The sequence below is a fragment of the Priapulus caudatus genome, unplaced genomic scaffold, assembly GCF_000485595.1.
Source record: "Priapulus caudatus unplaced genomic scaffold, Priapulus_caudatus-5.0.1 Scaffold189, whole genome shotgun sequence".
Lineage (NCBI taxonomy): Eukaryota > Metazoa > Priapulida > Priapulimorpha > Priapulimorphida > Priapulidae > Priapulus > Priapulus caudatus.
In genome coordinates, this window is record NW_014577250.1 from 76399 (window position 1) to 91966 (window position 15568).

General features: G+C 40.9%; 1 protein-coding gene across 2 annotated transcripts in view; it reads right to left on the bottom strand.

Moving 5' to 3' along the window:
• The window catches only part of LOC106806996 (ryanodine receptor-like), a 61802-nt gene that overhangs the window by 35122 nt on the left and 11112 nt on the right, over positions 1-15568 (bottom strand). For both annotated transcript variants that reach the window (XM_014809193.1, XM_014809192.1), the window contains exons 8-9: positions 15191-15306; positions 3395-3488 (exon numbers count right to left, since the gene is read on the bottom strand). In XM_014809193.1, the coding sequence (XP_014664679.1) occupies positions 3395-3488; positions 15191-15306 (210 nt within the window). The remainder of the gene's footprint in view (positions 1-3394; positions 3489-15190; positions 15307-15568) is intronic.

A 15568-nucleotide genomic window follows, 5' to 3' on the forward strand; every position in this document is an offset into this window, starting at 1 on the left:
TCTTCCAATCATTGTGGACGAATACCCAATAATCCCTTGCTTAATATAATACGCCAGATCAAATTACCGGGATCCTTTTAGGAAAAATACTAGATTATTACACAATGAAACATAAATCAGATGGCCGGTGGGGTCTTGCACCTAGTATTACTCAGAATATATCTAAAAGTTATTTCACTTCAACATAGATTTGCAGCTGAAAAAATTTCCCCCTCCAAACAGCTTCATCTCTTAGTAGCAGGACTGGCTAAGATATGTATGCACATAATTTAGGAGAGGATATCTCAATTGTTATAAGGCTAATATGACCCAAGGGAACAACCTCGGATGTGTGCCAAAATTCTCTATCCGGGGCGAACAGCCGAAAATGACCACGCCTTTTTCATGCGAAAGTGCTATCTACCGACATAGCTATATCTTCTAAACCGTTGGAGCTAACAGATTTTCTGAGGTGCTCAAAATGTTCAGAATGGCCATTACATGCCTAGGGGGCGCATAGAAGAGTGTGAAATTTGATATTCACAAGAAAATGGCTAAAACCATTATGTCAACTTATTACCATACAAACAACTAACTACCTACTTACTGGAATGCCAATATTTATAAACAGTTAATATATCCTCTCCATAAATTATGGTGCATACTCCTCTAGGAAGTTCCCAACTCCTCTACAATCGCTACATGAACGGTGGATTTGTCGTGAACAACCACCAGGATAGGTAGTGGAGTGCACTTTGACCAGGCGCTAGAGCAGCGCTACAACCGCCCTGCCAAAGTGTGTGGGGAATAATTGGGGTCACCAGAAGAAGGAAGCCGTTGCTCTGTGGGGAATCATCAAGCATAAAAAAGACTAGTACGTTGACCTGAAGATGAAGGATGATATCAAAGGAGAACTCTTACTTCACCACGCAGTTCAACCCGAGTAATGCAACTAAGATAGTTGGGATGGTGCAAGACATAGAGGAGTATCTCCTGAAGGTATGCAGCCCTACAAGACCAGGTAGCGCTGAAGAATGTTCTCACTGGAGAAATTGTGACCGACGTAAACGTAGACAAGTTGTTGCGCTGTATCAAGGAGGGCCAGTGCTGCATGTGCTAAATTTATCGATGATCGACTCAGAAATAAGTCGATATTGATACACTCAACTATTAGCAAAATCAAGTTTAGGTCCTCTAAGAGTAAGACCAGCTTGAATTTGGCTCCCAAAGCAGACATCAAAAATGAGACAATCAAATCTCTCATGTTTATTGAGTATGGGTGTCACCGGGGGTTCACTGTTGAAGCACTACTCCAGCATGAGATCACCAACTCTGCGTTCTTCTTGGTTGACAAAGACGGTTACTTGAGGAAGAGTGCCAAATCACAACTTGGGATTGAGCTGCTGAGGTTGTGCCCACTGATAGATAAAAAAAGGGCCAGAAACCTCCCCACACACCCACGCCATCGTTATCGACTTCATGGCCTTGGTGAGAAAGGTCCCGTTAAAGAAGCTTGATCGCCTGTCAAGACATTCCATGACTTTGCTATTGCCTTGACATCTATGGTCACCAAAGCTGGGCACAACTGTGATAAGATCCACCTTGTTTTCGACGCTTACAGAGAGGACAGCATCAAGAATGGAGAGAGGGAGAGAAGAGGGAAGTCAAAAGAAATGGTTGTCCTTGATGCGATATCACCGAACCAAAATGTGCCAGTGGTATTAGAGAACCTTTGTCGCTCTTCCATCAGCCAATCAGCAAAACTGCTTTCCATGCATTATATGTTGAGTGGCTCACCACCAATTACCAAGGCACATCACCACAGGCATGGATGGTGTCAGCTGGGTGTGCATCTCCATTTCCTTGGCTCAACTGCACACATGAGGAAGCTGATGACAGGATGATGTTCCATGTGCAGGACATTCTAAGTCACCGGTCAGGAGCTACATCCATGATGCTGTCATCAGGTGACACAGATGTCTTTGTGTGCCTAGCTGTTATACCACATCACAGTCAATTGGAGAGATCTTGGCCTCCAAGACCTGTCTCATCCGCAACTCAGGAGTAAAAATATCAATATTACCACTCGATATCTGCATAGCGCTGGGAGACGAGCTGTCTAAGTGTCTCCCAGCACTCCATGCGCTGACTGGGTGCGATACAACCAGCAAGGTATCAACTAAACTTTCAGCCCTGAACGCTGTCCACAAAACGGAAAATTTCTCTCTGATCCTGAATTTCGACTGTCCACAGCTAACAGAAAGCGCAATACAACTGGCGAAAACATTCTTGGTCAAATGTCTCAAACCATCAACAGACCTGAAGACACTTGACGACCTGCGTCTTGCCGCATTTGATAGCAATGCCCTGAAGATGGACTTTGAGAGAACCACTTGCACCTCAACTAATGGAAGCAAACATATCCATAAAGCCTATCACCAGCAGCAGCTGTGGGTCCAAGCCCCATTTAGAGATGCCACTTTGATTATGAATGCCGAGTCTTATCGTTTTGTAAGAAGGGGCAGTTTGTTAGTCCCTGAAATTGTCATCTCAAAACCCGATGGCCTGCCAGATCCTTGCACGTGCGGCAAGTGTGCTCGCAAGAATGGGTGTCCCTGCAGGGTAGCTGGGATCAAGTGTTGCAAGTACTGCAAATGCAAGGGAGGTGATTGTTGTAAAAACCCTATCACTGAATGAACACTGCTCATCATCCTCATACGTGGACTCTGTTGTGTTACTCTTCGTGTTCCTGACCTTGGTTTATGTGACACATAAACAGTACCAATACTAATGTGGCGTTAAAAGTTGTATTGTTGGCTGTTGGGCAATTTCCCTGCTGGTCTTTGAAACATTTAAGCTCTCTATAGAAGACACAAATGTTCTAACTCTGATCTAAATCCAGAAAGTTTAAGTTAATAAATATATGGCAATTCCAGTATGTAGGTAGTTAGTTGTTTGTATGGTAATAAGTTGACCTTGGCCATTTTCTCGTGAAATATCCAATTTTACACTCTTCTATGACACCCTAGACATGTAAGGGCCATTCTGAACATTTTGAGCACCTCAAAATATCTGTAGCTCCAACGGTTTAGAAGATACAGCTATGTCGGTAGTAGCACTTCCGATGAAAAAAGACGTCGTTATTTTTAAAAGGGCGTGGTCATTTTCGGGCTGTTCGCCCCGGATAGAGATTTTGGCACACATCCCAAGTTGTTCCTTGGGGTCATATTAGCCTATAACAATTGAGATATCCTCTCCTAAATTATGTGCATACATATCTTAGCCAGGTCCTGGACTATCTGTAACTGCTCGGATTACTACTGCAAAATCGTGCAATTACCGACAACATCATTATAACGCGTGGATAATGGATACTGCACACAGATGATAGACACTGATGGCGCACTGCACCTACCGTGATGTTTTTAACGAGCACCTCCTGGCCGCACGCGTCCAGGCTCAGCCACTTGTCGATGTAGTTCAGCAGGAACAGATTGATGGCACGATGTCTGTGAACAGCGAGAGCGCACACAACCCGACAACTTAGAAACGCTTACCGGACGATGTTATCAAAGTTAGACCAGCGCGTGCTAATATTTCAAAATGTGCCTCTTAATGTAAAAACCATGTGAAATCAAATCGAATTTGGCAACGGGGAATTTTACATTGCAGGCTCATCGCCCAAGTGTGTCCTTATTGGCTAGAAAACAACTTATTGTGATCATTTTATTGAAGATAAACACGTGGATAGGTACGAGTTGGTTTAGGGTTATTCAAGATATATCTACTGATGCATTAACGCAGATATAATTGATTTAATTAACTAACTCGAAAATGTTTACAAATAAACAATTAATGAATATAACTATATCATGTTAAATGCAGAATTATGATGTTTTAAGCTAAACTCTACAAATTGCATGGAAAGGCATCAATGTAAAATCTTCAATGGAAAGAGATACTTTTTGATATTTTTGTTATGAGATTTGAGATGATTAGAATTAACCTACAGCCTTCATAATTTAATTTAATTTAAAAAATGTTTATAATTTAGTGAAATTTAATTTAAATGTACTATAATTTAAAAATGTATCAAAATACTTTAAAAAATGGCTCTAATGACTAATGGAGCAATTGTCACGTGATAGTGCATATGGACTGAATGCAGTCAAAACATCACCATCATCAACATCATCTTTAATACAAGTACAAGTTCAATCTTTTAACAGTAATAACTACTAGCTTGGTAATGATGACACAGTAAAAGTCCAATAAACGGATTGGCAGAAACCCAAGTATATTCAAATAACCCTCCATATTACTCCTCTCAAATATATTAGCTGCAGAATCATATATAAAGAAATTATATTTTTGTTTCTTATCAATATTTACTATCTGGTTATTGATTATTCTCTAACTGAACTACTTCCTATTCATAAGTTCTAGTCCGTATATAGTTCCGTCCGTCAATTGCACCTCTGTCAGTCCAATGAGCAAAAATGATTATAGTTGGCAAATTTTGACTCTTTTCTAATTTTCAGTTAAGAATTATGCTTTTTAGAATGCGAGATGTCGGTTTATTGGACATTTTACTGTTCGCTATTCTTTGAATTAGATGTAAATGCTAGTAAAAACTATATTAACTAGAAACTAGTAATATAGAAAGTATAAACTAGAACTTTTATAACATAGCTACGATGATGATGTACGACAATCATACCAGGGGGTTCACACACAGATATCCCACACGTCCTCCATGACAATAGATTTGGATCTTCTCACAATGAAAACGTCTTGTGACTTGTGAGTTTAGGTCTCGTACGTTTAATTGCTTAATTACTGTCTAATGCTTGGCGTATTCTGGAAATATCACACGAACCTATACCAGAGTTGCACGCTATCACCTTGTCAATGTGTTAAAATATTAAAATACACCGTGTATGATATGAGCATCTGGCAAAATAAAACTTTTTAAAACTCTATGCCAAGTGCATATGCTTTTTGCTAATATTTATACACGCTTAAATGAAAAATGCCAACTATACTATCGTCTCTACAATTGTTCAAAACATTTGACAGAATTTCACAAAATTCGCCAAGCTTCGCGATGATATGAACTCTTCCCGCGCCGAAAACGTGCCTTCTTTCAAATTTTGTCTTCCTTTTTAAACAAATTCTTGGCTTGTTTCGCGAGACCACGCACGAATGAACCCCCGAGTATGAACACAGGCGACAACATAACATGCACTTGCCTAAGGTAATCGTTTACTCTGCACACCACTATATTTTACGTCACTAACGTTAATCTTACGCTATTGTTGCTTGCGTCAAAATACGCATAACAATTAGACGATGCTAAACCCTTGTGCGCAATCCGTGCCATCGTTTGATATAGGACTACATAGTAGAGGAAATGTTGTGCATTGCATCAATACCACCGCAGTGAAAACCACTTTGTGCAATTCTAATATAGGGCAACTACCGAAAACTCGAGCACATTGACACAGATAGCAACAGGGGTTCTATCACTCCTGACAGAATTATTACGCAGACACTTCTACTGACATTCAACAATGAACACTTAGCTACTACGACAACAAATTCAGTCCTTTTGAGCAATATAGTTGTTTTTCGTCACTCCAATTTTTCCAGTTTTGTGATTATTTTTATTACCTCCGCCAAGAGGTTGGCAGGAGGTTATGTTTTCACCGGCGTGTGTTTGTTGGTTTGTGGGTTTGTGGGTTTGTGGGTTTTTGGGTTTGTTTGTGTACAGCCTAACTGAAAAAGTTATGGACGGATTGTCATAAAATTTTCAGGATAGGTCAGAAATGGGCTAACTTAGAATTGAGGAGATTTTGGTCGTGATCCGAATCCAATTAATTAATTAATTAATTAATAACATTTTCAGGATAGGTCACAAATGGGGTAACTTAGAATTGATTACATTTTGGTGGTGATCCGGATCATATACATATTATACATATTCTACATATACATATTATCAAGAGCTAATAATACCTATTTTATTAGCTCTTGTTATTAGCTCCTGATATTATAAATATACATATAGATATTCTACATATTCTACATATACATATTATACATATTCCGTACATGCAAGTACAGAATGCAAAACGCATGTACAGAGACAAACTAGTAGGTTGCGATTGGCGATACGGTTAGTGGTGACAACACAGACACATCAGTCCATTGATATACCATGGGTATGTGTTATTTGAGACTTTGTAAGACGCGAGGACTACTGAGCGTTAAAACTAGTTGTTTATCGCTAGATTATGCCTATGATCTGCAGTGCCAAGAGACGATATAGTAAAACTCACATATACCAATACTGGATTACTCTATAATAGTAGCCTGTCTTACCCGCTTTATTTACAACCTCGATTCCTAACTAACTCATATACGTATTGTACTGGCGAGTTAGAGTTAAACAAGTATAGCTTAGGAATTGCAATAACTTCAAATGGTATTTTTGATAAGTTTTCCCAACCATCTTCCAATCATTGTGGAACGAATACCCAATAATCCCTTGCTTAATATAATACGCCAGATCAAATTACCGGGATCCTTTTAGGAAAAATACTAGATTATTACCACAATGAAACATAAATCAGATGGCCGGGTGGGGTCTTGCACCTAGTATTACTCAGAATATATCTAAAAGTTATTTCACTTCAACTAGATTTGCAGCTGAAAAAAATTCCCCCTCCAACAGCTTCATCTCTTAGTAGAGGACCTGGCTAAGATATGTATGCACATAATTTAGGAGAGGATATCTCAATTGTTATAGGCTAATATGACCCCAAGGAACAACCTCGGATGTGTGCCAAAATCTCTATCCGGGGCGAACAGCCCGAAAATGACCACGCCCTTTTTCATCGAAAGTGCTACTACCGACATAGCTATATCTTCTAAACCGTTGGAGCTACAGATTTTCTGAGGTGCTCAAAATGTTCAGAATGGCCATTACATGCCTAGGGGGGCCATAGAAGAGTGTGAAATTTGATATTTCACAAGAAAATGGCTAAAAACCATTATGTCAACTTATTACCATACAAACAACTAACTACCTACTTACTGGAATTGCCATATATTTATAACAGTTAATATATCCTCTCCTAAATTATGTGCATACTCCTCTAAGAAGTTCCCACTCCTCTACAATGCTACATGAACGGTGGATTTGTCGTGAACACCACCAGGATAGGTAGTGGAGTGCACTTTGACCAGGCGCTAGAGCAGCGCTACAACCGCCCTGCCAAAGTGTGTGGGGGAATAATTGGGGTCACCAAGAAGAAGGAAGCCGTTGCTCTGTGGGGAATCATCAAGCATAAAAAAGACTAGTACGTTGACCTGAAGATGAAGGATGATATCAAAGGAGAACTCTTACTTCACCACGAGTTCAACCCGAGTAATGCAACTAAGATAGTTGGGATGGTGCAAGACATAGAGGAGTATCTCCTGAAGGTATGCAGCCCTCTACAAGACCAGGTAGCGCTGAAGAATGTTCTCACTGGAGAAATGTGACCGACGTAAACGGAGACAATGTTGCTCTGTACAAAGGAGGGCAGTGCTGCAGTGCAAAATTATCGATGATCGACATCAGAAATAAGTCGATATTGTGCACTCAACTATTACAAAATCAAGTTAGGGCCTCTAAGAGTAAGACCGCAGCTGAATTTGGCTCCCAAACAGACATCAAAAATGAGACAATCAAAATCCTCAGTTATGAGTATGGTCACCGGGGGTTCACTGATGAAGCACTACTCACAGCATAGAATCACCAACTCGGCGTCATTCTTGTTACAAAGGACGTTACTTAGGAAAATGTGCACAAATCACAATGGGATATGAGCGCTGAGGTTTGTGCCCACGATAGATAAAAAAAGGGCAGAAACCTCCCCACCCACCCAACCCATCGTTATCGACTTTCAGCGCCTATGTGAGAAAGGTCGGCCGTACAATGAAAAGCTTGATCGCCTGTCAAGACATTCCATGACTTTGCTAATTGGCCATTGACAATCTAGTCACGCAAAGCTGGGCAGCAATGGTGATAAAATGCCACCTTGTTTCGAACGCTACAGAGAAGACAGCTCAAGAATGGAGAAGAGGGAGAGAAGGAAAGTCAAAAACGAAATGGTTGCTTGATGCGATATCACCGAACCAAAATGTGGCCAGTGTATTAGAGACCTTTGATCGTCTTCATCAGCAAACTGCTTTCCAGCATTCTATTGAGGCTCAGCGCCACCATTTCACCAAGGCACCAAACGCTCTATACCTTGGTATTAATCACCAACAGGCAGGATGCCGCAGCTGGGTGTGGCATCTCCATTCCTTGGCTTGCAACGCACACGATAGGGAAGCTATGACGAGGAGATGTTCCAGTGCCGTACATTCTAAGCTCAGTCCAGCAGGAGCTACACCATGATCTGCAATCAAAGGTGACACAGGATGCTTTGGTGCCTACGTTATCCACATACACAGCAATGGAAGAGATCTTGGCCTCCAAGGACATCTCATCCGCAACCAGGAGTAAAGATACATCAATATTAACCGACCGATAGCGCATAGCGCTGGAGACAGCTGTCTAAATGTCCCCGCACTCCATGCGGCTACTGGGGCGATACAAACCAAGCAGTATCAACAAACTTCAGCCCTGAACGCTTCCACAAAACGGAAAATACTCTCGATCCTGAATCGACGTCCCACCACTAACAAAAGCGCAATACAACGCGAAAAACATCTGTCAAATGCTCAACACCATCAACAGACCTAAACATTTGACGACCGCGTGCTGCGCATTTTGATAAGCAATGCCCTGAAGAGGGACTTTGAGAGAACTCACTTGCACCAACTAATGAACAAACATAATCCATACAGCCTTATCACCGGGGGACAGCACTGTGTCCACCCCATTAGAGTGCCACTTTGTTATACTGACTTCATCGTTTTGAAGATAGGGCATTTGTTAAGTCCCTGAAATTTCACATTCAAAACCCATGGCTCTGCCAGATCCTGCACGTGCGGCAATGTGCTCGCAAGAATGTTCCCTGCAGGGTAGCTGGATCAATGTTGCAAGTCTGAAATGCAAGGAGGGATTGTTACAAAACCCATCACGAATGAACACTGCTATCACCTCAACGTGGACTTTGTGGTTTACTCCTTCTGCCGACCTTGTTATGTGACACAATAAACAGTACGGATACTAATGTCGTAAAAGTTTATCGTGGCTGTGGCAATTTCCCGCTGGCTTTGAACCATTTAAGCCTCTATCGAAGACACAAATGTTCTCACGCCGCGATCAAATCCAGAAAGTAAGTGAATACATATACGGCACTTCCAGACGTATAGTAGTTGTTGATTAAAGAAGTTGACCCTTGCCCATTTCTCGTGAAATATCCAATTATTATCACCTTCTATGACACCAGACATTAAGGGCCATCTGAACATTTGAGCACCTCAAAAATATACTGTAAGCTTCCAACGGTTTTAGAAATACAGCATGTCGGTAGTAGCACTTCCGATAAAAAAGAGCGTCGTTATTTTAACCAAGGCGTGTCATTCGGGACTGGTCCCCCGATAGAAGTTTGGCACACATCCCAAGTGTTCCTTGGGGTCCATATTAGCCTAAACGAATGAGATAATCCTCTCCTAAATTATTGGGCAACATATCTTACCAGGTCCTGGACTATTGTAACTGCTCGATTACTACGCAAAATCGTGCAATTACCGACAACATCATTATAACTGCATGGAATGATATTGCACACAGATGATAGACACTGATGCGCACTGCACCTACGTGAGGTTCCAATCACACCTCTGCCGCACGCGTCCAGCTCAGCCAACCTTGTCGTAGTAGTTCAGCAGAAAAACCAGATTGAGCACGATGTCGTGAACCAGTGAAGCGCACCACACCCGCACTACTTAGAAACCTACCGACGATTTATCAAAGTTAACCACGGGCTAATATTCAAAATGTTCCCCTTAAGTAAAACCGATTGAAATCCAAATCGAATTTGGCAACGGAATTTCATTGGCAGCTCTCGCCCAACGGAGTGTGTCCTTATTGCTAGAAAACAACTTAGTATGTGATCATTTTATTGAGATAAACACAGGGATAGGTACAGTTGAGTTAGGGTTATCAGAAAATCTACTGATCATTAACGCAGATATAATTGATTTTAATTAACTACTCGAAATTTACAAATAAACAATAAGAATAAACTAAAATCAAGTTAAATGCACGAATTATAATGTTTAAGCCAAATTTAACCTACAAAATTGCAGAAAGCACAATGAAAATCTTCAATGGAAAGAGATACTTTTTGATATTTGTTAGAATTAGGATATTAAGAATTAACCTAAACCTTCATAATTTAATTTAATTAAAAAATTTTATAATTAGGGAAATTAATTAAATGACAAATTTAAAAAGTATCAAAATACTTAACATGAAGCTCAATCCTAATGACGCAATGTCACGATATGCATATGGACTGAATGCATCAAGACCCATCACCATCATCACTCATCGAATACAATAAGCAATTTAAATCTTAACAGTAGATAACACTACTGGTAATGATGAACAGTATAAGATCCAATAAACGATTGGCCAAAAAACCCAAGTAATCAAATAGACGCCTCCATATACCCTCATCAATAATATACTGCAGAACAATAAAACGAAATTAAACTTGGTTTCTATAATATACTGCGATCTGGTTTATGATATCTCTAACATGAAACTACTTCCTATGTATACTTCAAAGAATCTAGTCCGTATAATATTCCGTCCGGTCAATTCACCCTGTCAGTCCAAGAGGCAAAAATGGTTATAGTTGGCAATTTTGACTCTTTCTAATTCATAAGAATTAGCTTTGAGAATGCGAATGTGGTTATTGGACATTTTACGTTCGCTATTCTTTGAATTAAGATGAAATGCTAGAAAAACATATATAACTAGAAAAAGTAAGAGAGAAAGTATATCTAACTAGAACTTATAACATAGCGACGAGAGATGACGACAATCATACCAACGGGTTCACACACAGTGCGAGATATCCCACACTCCCCAGACATAGATTTGATGACTCTCATGCAATGAACAACTCTGTGACTGTGACGTTTAGTCTCGTACTGTTAATTGCCTTAACTTACTGCTAATCTGGCATATTCGGAAATATCACACAGACCTATACCAAGTTCACGCTATCACCTTGCAATGTGTTAAATATAAAATACACCGGGTATGATATGAGGGCATCGGCAAAAATAAACTTCTTTAAAACTCTATCCAAGGCATGCTTTTCTAAATTATACATCGCTAAATGAAAAATGCGCAACATACTACGTCTCTACAATGCAAAGAAGCATTGACAGAATTCAAAAATTCCTCAAGCTTACGGCGATGATATGAACACTGCCCGCGCCGAAAACGTCCCCATCTCAAATTTTCTACCTTGTAAAGGACAAATCTTGCTGTTCGCGAGACCACGCACGAATGAACCCCCGAGAAACACAGCGACAACATAACAATGCACTTGCCGAACGGTAATCGTTTACTCTGCACTACCACTATACTTACGCTCACACGTTAACTACCATGTCTGAAGCAAAATATCCAAACAATTAAGACGATGCTAAACACCTTGCGCAAATCACGTGCCCATGTGATAGTAGCAGAGATAGTAAGGAAATGTTGGCATGTCACAATACCACCGCATGAAAACCGACTTGTGCAATCTAATATAGGCAACCTACCGAAAACCCGAGCACAAATTATACATGATAGCAACAGGGTCTATCACTCCTGAACAGAATAGTTACGCAGTACACTTCTACTGACATTCAACCTATGAACACTAGCTACTACCGACAACAAATTCATCCTTTTAGCAATATATTTTTCGCACTCCAATTTTTCCATTTGTGATATTTATACCTCCGCCAAAGTTGTCAGGAGTTATTTTCAACCCGGCGGTGTTCTGTTGATTGTGGGTTGGGTTTGTGGGTTTGGTTTGTTGGTACCACGCCGAAACGAATAAAGTTATGGAGGATGTCAAAATTTTCAGGATAGGTCAGAAATGCTAAACTAGAATGAGAGATTTGGTCGTGATCCAACCAATTAATATATTAATTAATTAAAACATTTTCAGGATAGGTCACAAATGGGTAACTAGCAATGATTACATTTTGGTGTGACCGGCACCAATTAATTAATTATTAATAATAAAATTCAAGGATGCAGAAATCGGAACTAGAATTGATTACATTGGTCGTCAACACGGCATCAATAATAATTAATTAATGAATTAATAAAATTTTTCACAGTCACAGAATTCAGCTGTCTTGGCGGAGGTCTGTGCTCTCCGAGTGCTCTAGTTATGTATAAAATTGTGCTGTGAAGAATAGAATCTGTACGGAGGAATGGCACATGCTGGGTAATTTGCCATGAATTTATTATTACAGTAATTAATTTAACTACTGCTCAATGGAGTTCAAGGCTATAATAACAGATATGTGATCCTGCATGTGCAATTTCAATCTATAGCTAATGAAAACAATTTGCGGGTTAGTGTTCTTTAACTTCAAAGAATTTTTAAAAGATTTGTAAAATTCAGCAACAAATCTAGGTTGAGTGAGCAGTGACGAAGAGCAACGAGTATTGAAGGGAAATTTTTCCACAGAAAATAAAAATTTCCAATATTCCCAACGTTTAGTTCAAGTTTTTCTACAACAGTTTTCAATAGTTAGGTGCGGACGAAAATAAACATAGAGATTCAATCACATCACTAATTGATCTATTCATTCCCCACAATTAAGCCAGACTGAAGACACTCTTGCACAACACACGCATAGATACCGGCACTATCCCGACCCCACTATGAATTTTAAAAGGATATAGCAGGCGTAAATATGAAAATAAAAAGCAGAATGAAAAAAGCCACCTGAAGGTCGTGGCAGGCGAGATTCCTGTATTACAAATTTAAAATGAACATTGCAAATTGAGTGATTGATATCGTAATATTACAGACACCTTCACAATACTATAAATTTACTCGTTTATCAGCGTATAATATTCAATATATTATATTATATTGCACATAGTAGAAATTCATGTCAAAACGAGACTTTAGACAACGTAATGTCATGAACTTAACTAGAACGTGCAAAACTATCCGACGTTAGCAGTGGATGCAAGACTTCTTCACAAAATGTTGGATACACGTAACGGGGGAGGATGTGACACCTACGCGCGTTCTAGCAGTTGGTTAAATATATAACAGATAATTTTCCATTCGTCGAATCGTACACGAGCCAGTGTAACGTTTCGAATTCACACCGTGCAAACCGACAGCTTGTGTACGTACGTACGTGCGCGCGTGCGGGCGGGCGGGTCTTCGTGCGTGCGTGTGTGTGCAAGAACACCAGCGTTTCTGTGCAAAACTTCGGAAACCGCTCAACATTTTAAGAACGGCGCCATCACCGATGTAGGTAACCAGACACTGCGAGCCCGAACATTCCTCACGCAACAAAACACTGGTTAGAAGGCGACGTCCTCTAATCCGACGTCCTCGATCGCTCCAAGCAGTAGACGCACAAACCGTTACATACCCAGGGGACATACGAACGAGGACGCGATATATATACCGCCCGTACGTGCGAACATCTTGCAATTAAATAGCATGCACGCCTATATGATTGCCCCCTCCCTCTGCGCATCCGATGTGAAATGCCCGCACAAGCACGAGATTTCACACTCCCTGATGCGCTCTCATCCCTACGGTGCACCACACACTGAAGGGGCATTCGAGTGCTCTAGCCGCGGTGTGAGTAGTGTATATAGACGTTTTTTTGCGATATGTTAAAGCGAAGACAACTATAGCATGAAAAACCCAACAACAGATTAGGCAACAGTATCTGTTCGCGCCGAAACAGTTATAAATCTGATTGTTACAGGTGGGTAGTCGCAGCATTTATCCCGAGACACTCTTTCATAAATTTTGATTCAGAAAAGAGAGGGAGAATCATGGAATGTCCTCACTTGTGGATAGCCTCCGTCTTAATTATGTACACGGTGACAATTACGACAATGCCCTTCAATAGACTTGAATGTAGTCTACTAAAATAAAGACCAAAGAGATGTCCAAAGAAATGATCGGCAATGGAAAAAGGAACCAATGAGCCGATGCTGCTGCTGTTGGAAACCTAAAATCTCAACTTACATCCGGATGTTATTTAAGATCAGACAGAAAATCAGCTGTCGTGTCGTAAAAGGTTAAGGGAAACCACCTAGATCGTGGAACCAAGCAATTATCGGTCATTAACACTTAAACTGGACATCACTGGTTAGAATTTACAACGAACACAGCTACGTACATACGAATAGCAGAAAGGAAATTTTCAATTGCGTCTCTAGCACCATCCCTTTAGTCCCCCTAGTATTCTTAGATACGAGAGCATTTACCCTGATAAATAATTCAGACAATAACACAGACTATATAGTCTATCACGTAACTTCCCACAACATCATAAAATAAAACTGAATAACCCGTAAAAATCACGATTAAAAATCTAAATATAGAGATATAACTAATATTTTTTTGAGGTCGCGTTGGGTGGGTAAAGTGTTGTATCATAACTTGCTTTACTCAAGACCTGTCATGGGAAGGTCAGAGGATATGGATAGATTTACAGTGTTGTGGTAGGGTTAACTGCCTCAGCCCGTTAGGTGAGTAGCTTTGCTAGATAAAAAGCCTGTTACAGAATCTGAAGCAACAGAGTTGCTGAGCAATTACGCTCTACACGGAGCTAGGACGAAGCACTCGAATTTCGAATTGCGCAATTTTACAGGTAAGTTGCCTAAATCGTTCGTTGTTAGGTTTTACATCAAAGGAACGCTCGATTAAACAGGGCACCGCTGAGGGGATCGGCTGCAGAAATGCACAAACTTCATTATATGACACTCATGATATGCACAACTCGGTGGTATTAGAAGCAAGTTCTCACAAACATTAATTATATGCAAGAGCCACCCTCTACGTTCCAAAATGAAACACCGACGAAAACTACTCCGTTGCGAACGACGAGCGAGAGTGATGCAGGGGGATGCGTCAGGTGCAGGTCTCCGCTCGGTAGCGCCACCTGTCGGGGGCGCATGCAGTGTGCAGAGAGAGGCGATTACCTTGGCAAGGAGTGCAAGTGGTGCGAGAGTTTTAGGCACTCCAGTATCTTCAGCCTACGCTGATTCGATAGCAACCGTTGCCATACAGAGACAGTCGAAGACAGACCGCTGAGAACCTATAAGCGTTTAGATGCCCAACAAAAAATATTCGGCGTGAATATTCTCCGGTCGTCGACGCGTCGCGTGTCCCCGTGACGCAGCGACGCCACGTCGGCCAGGGCAGGGCAGGGCAGGGCAGTGCAGGGCGGGATCTGGGGCGCCCTCTCGAATAGCTTGCCTCACTATGGTGTTGCACGTGGAAATACGTTTTATTGCGGGTCGGTCTGGCATGCAATGCATGCGCTCTCGCTCTCTCTCTCTCTCGTTACCATATATATA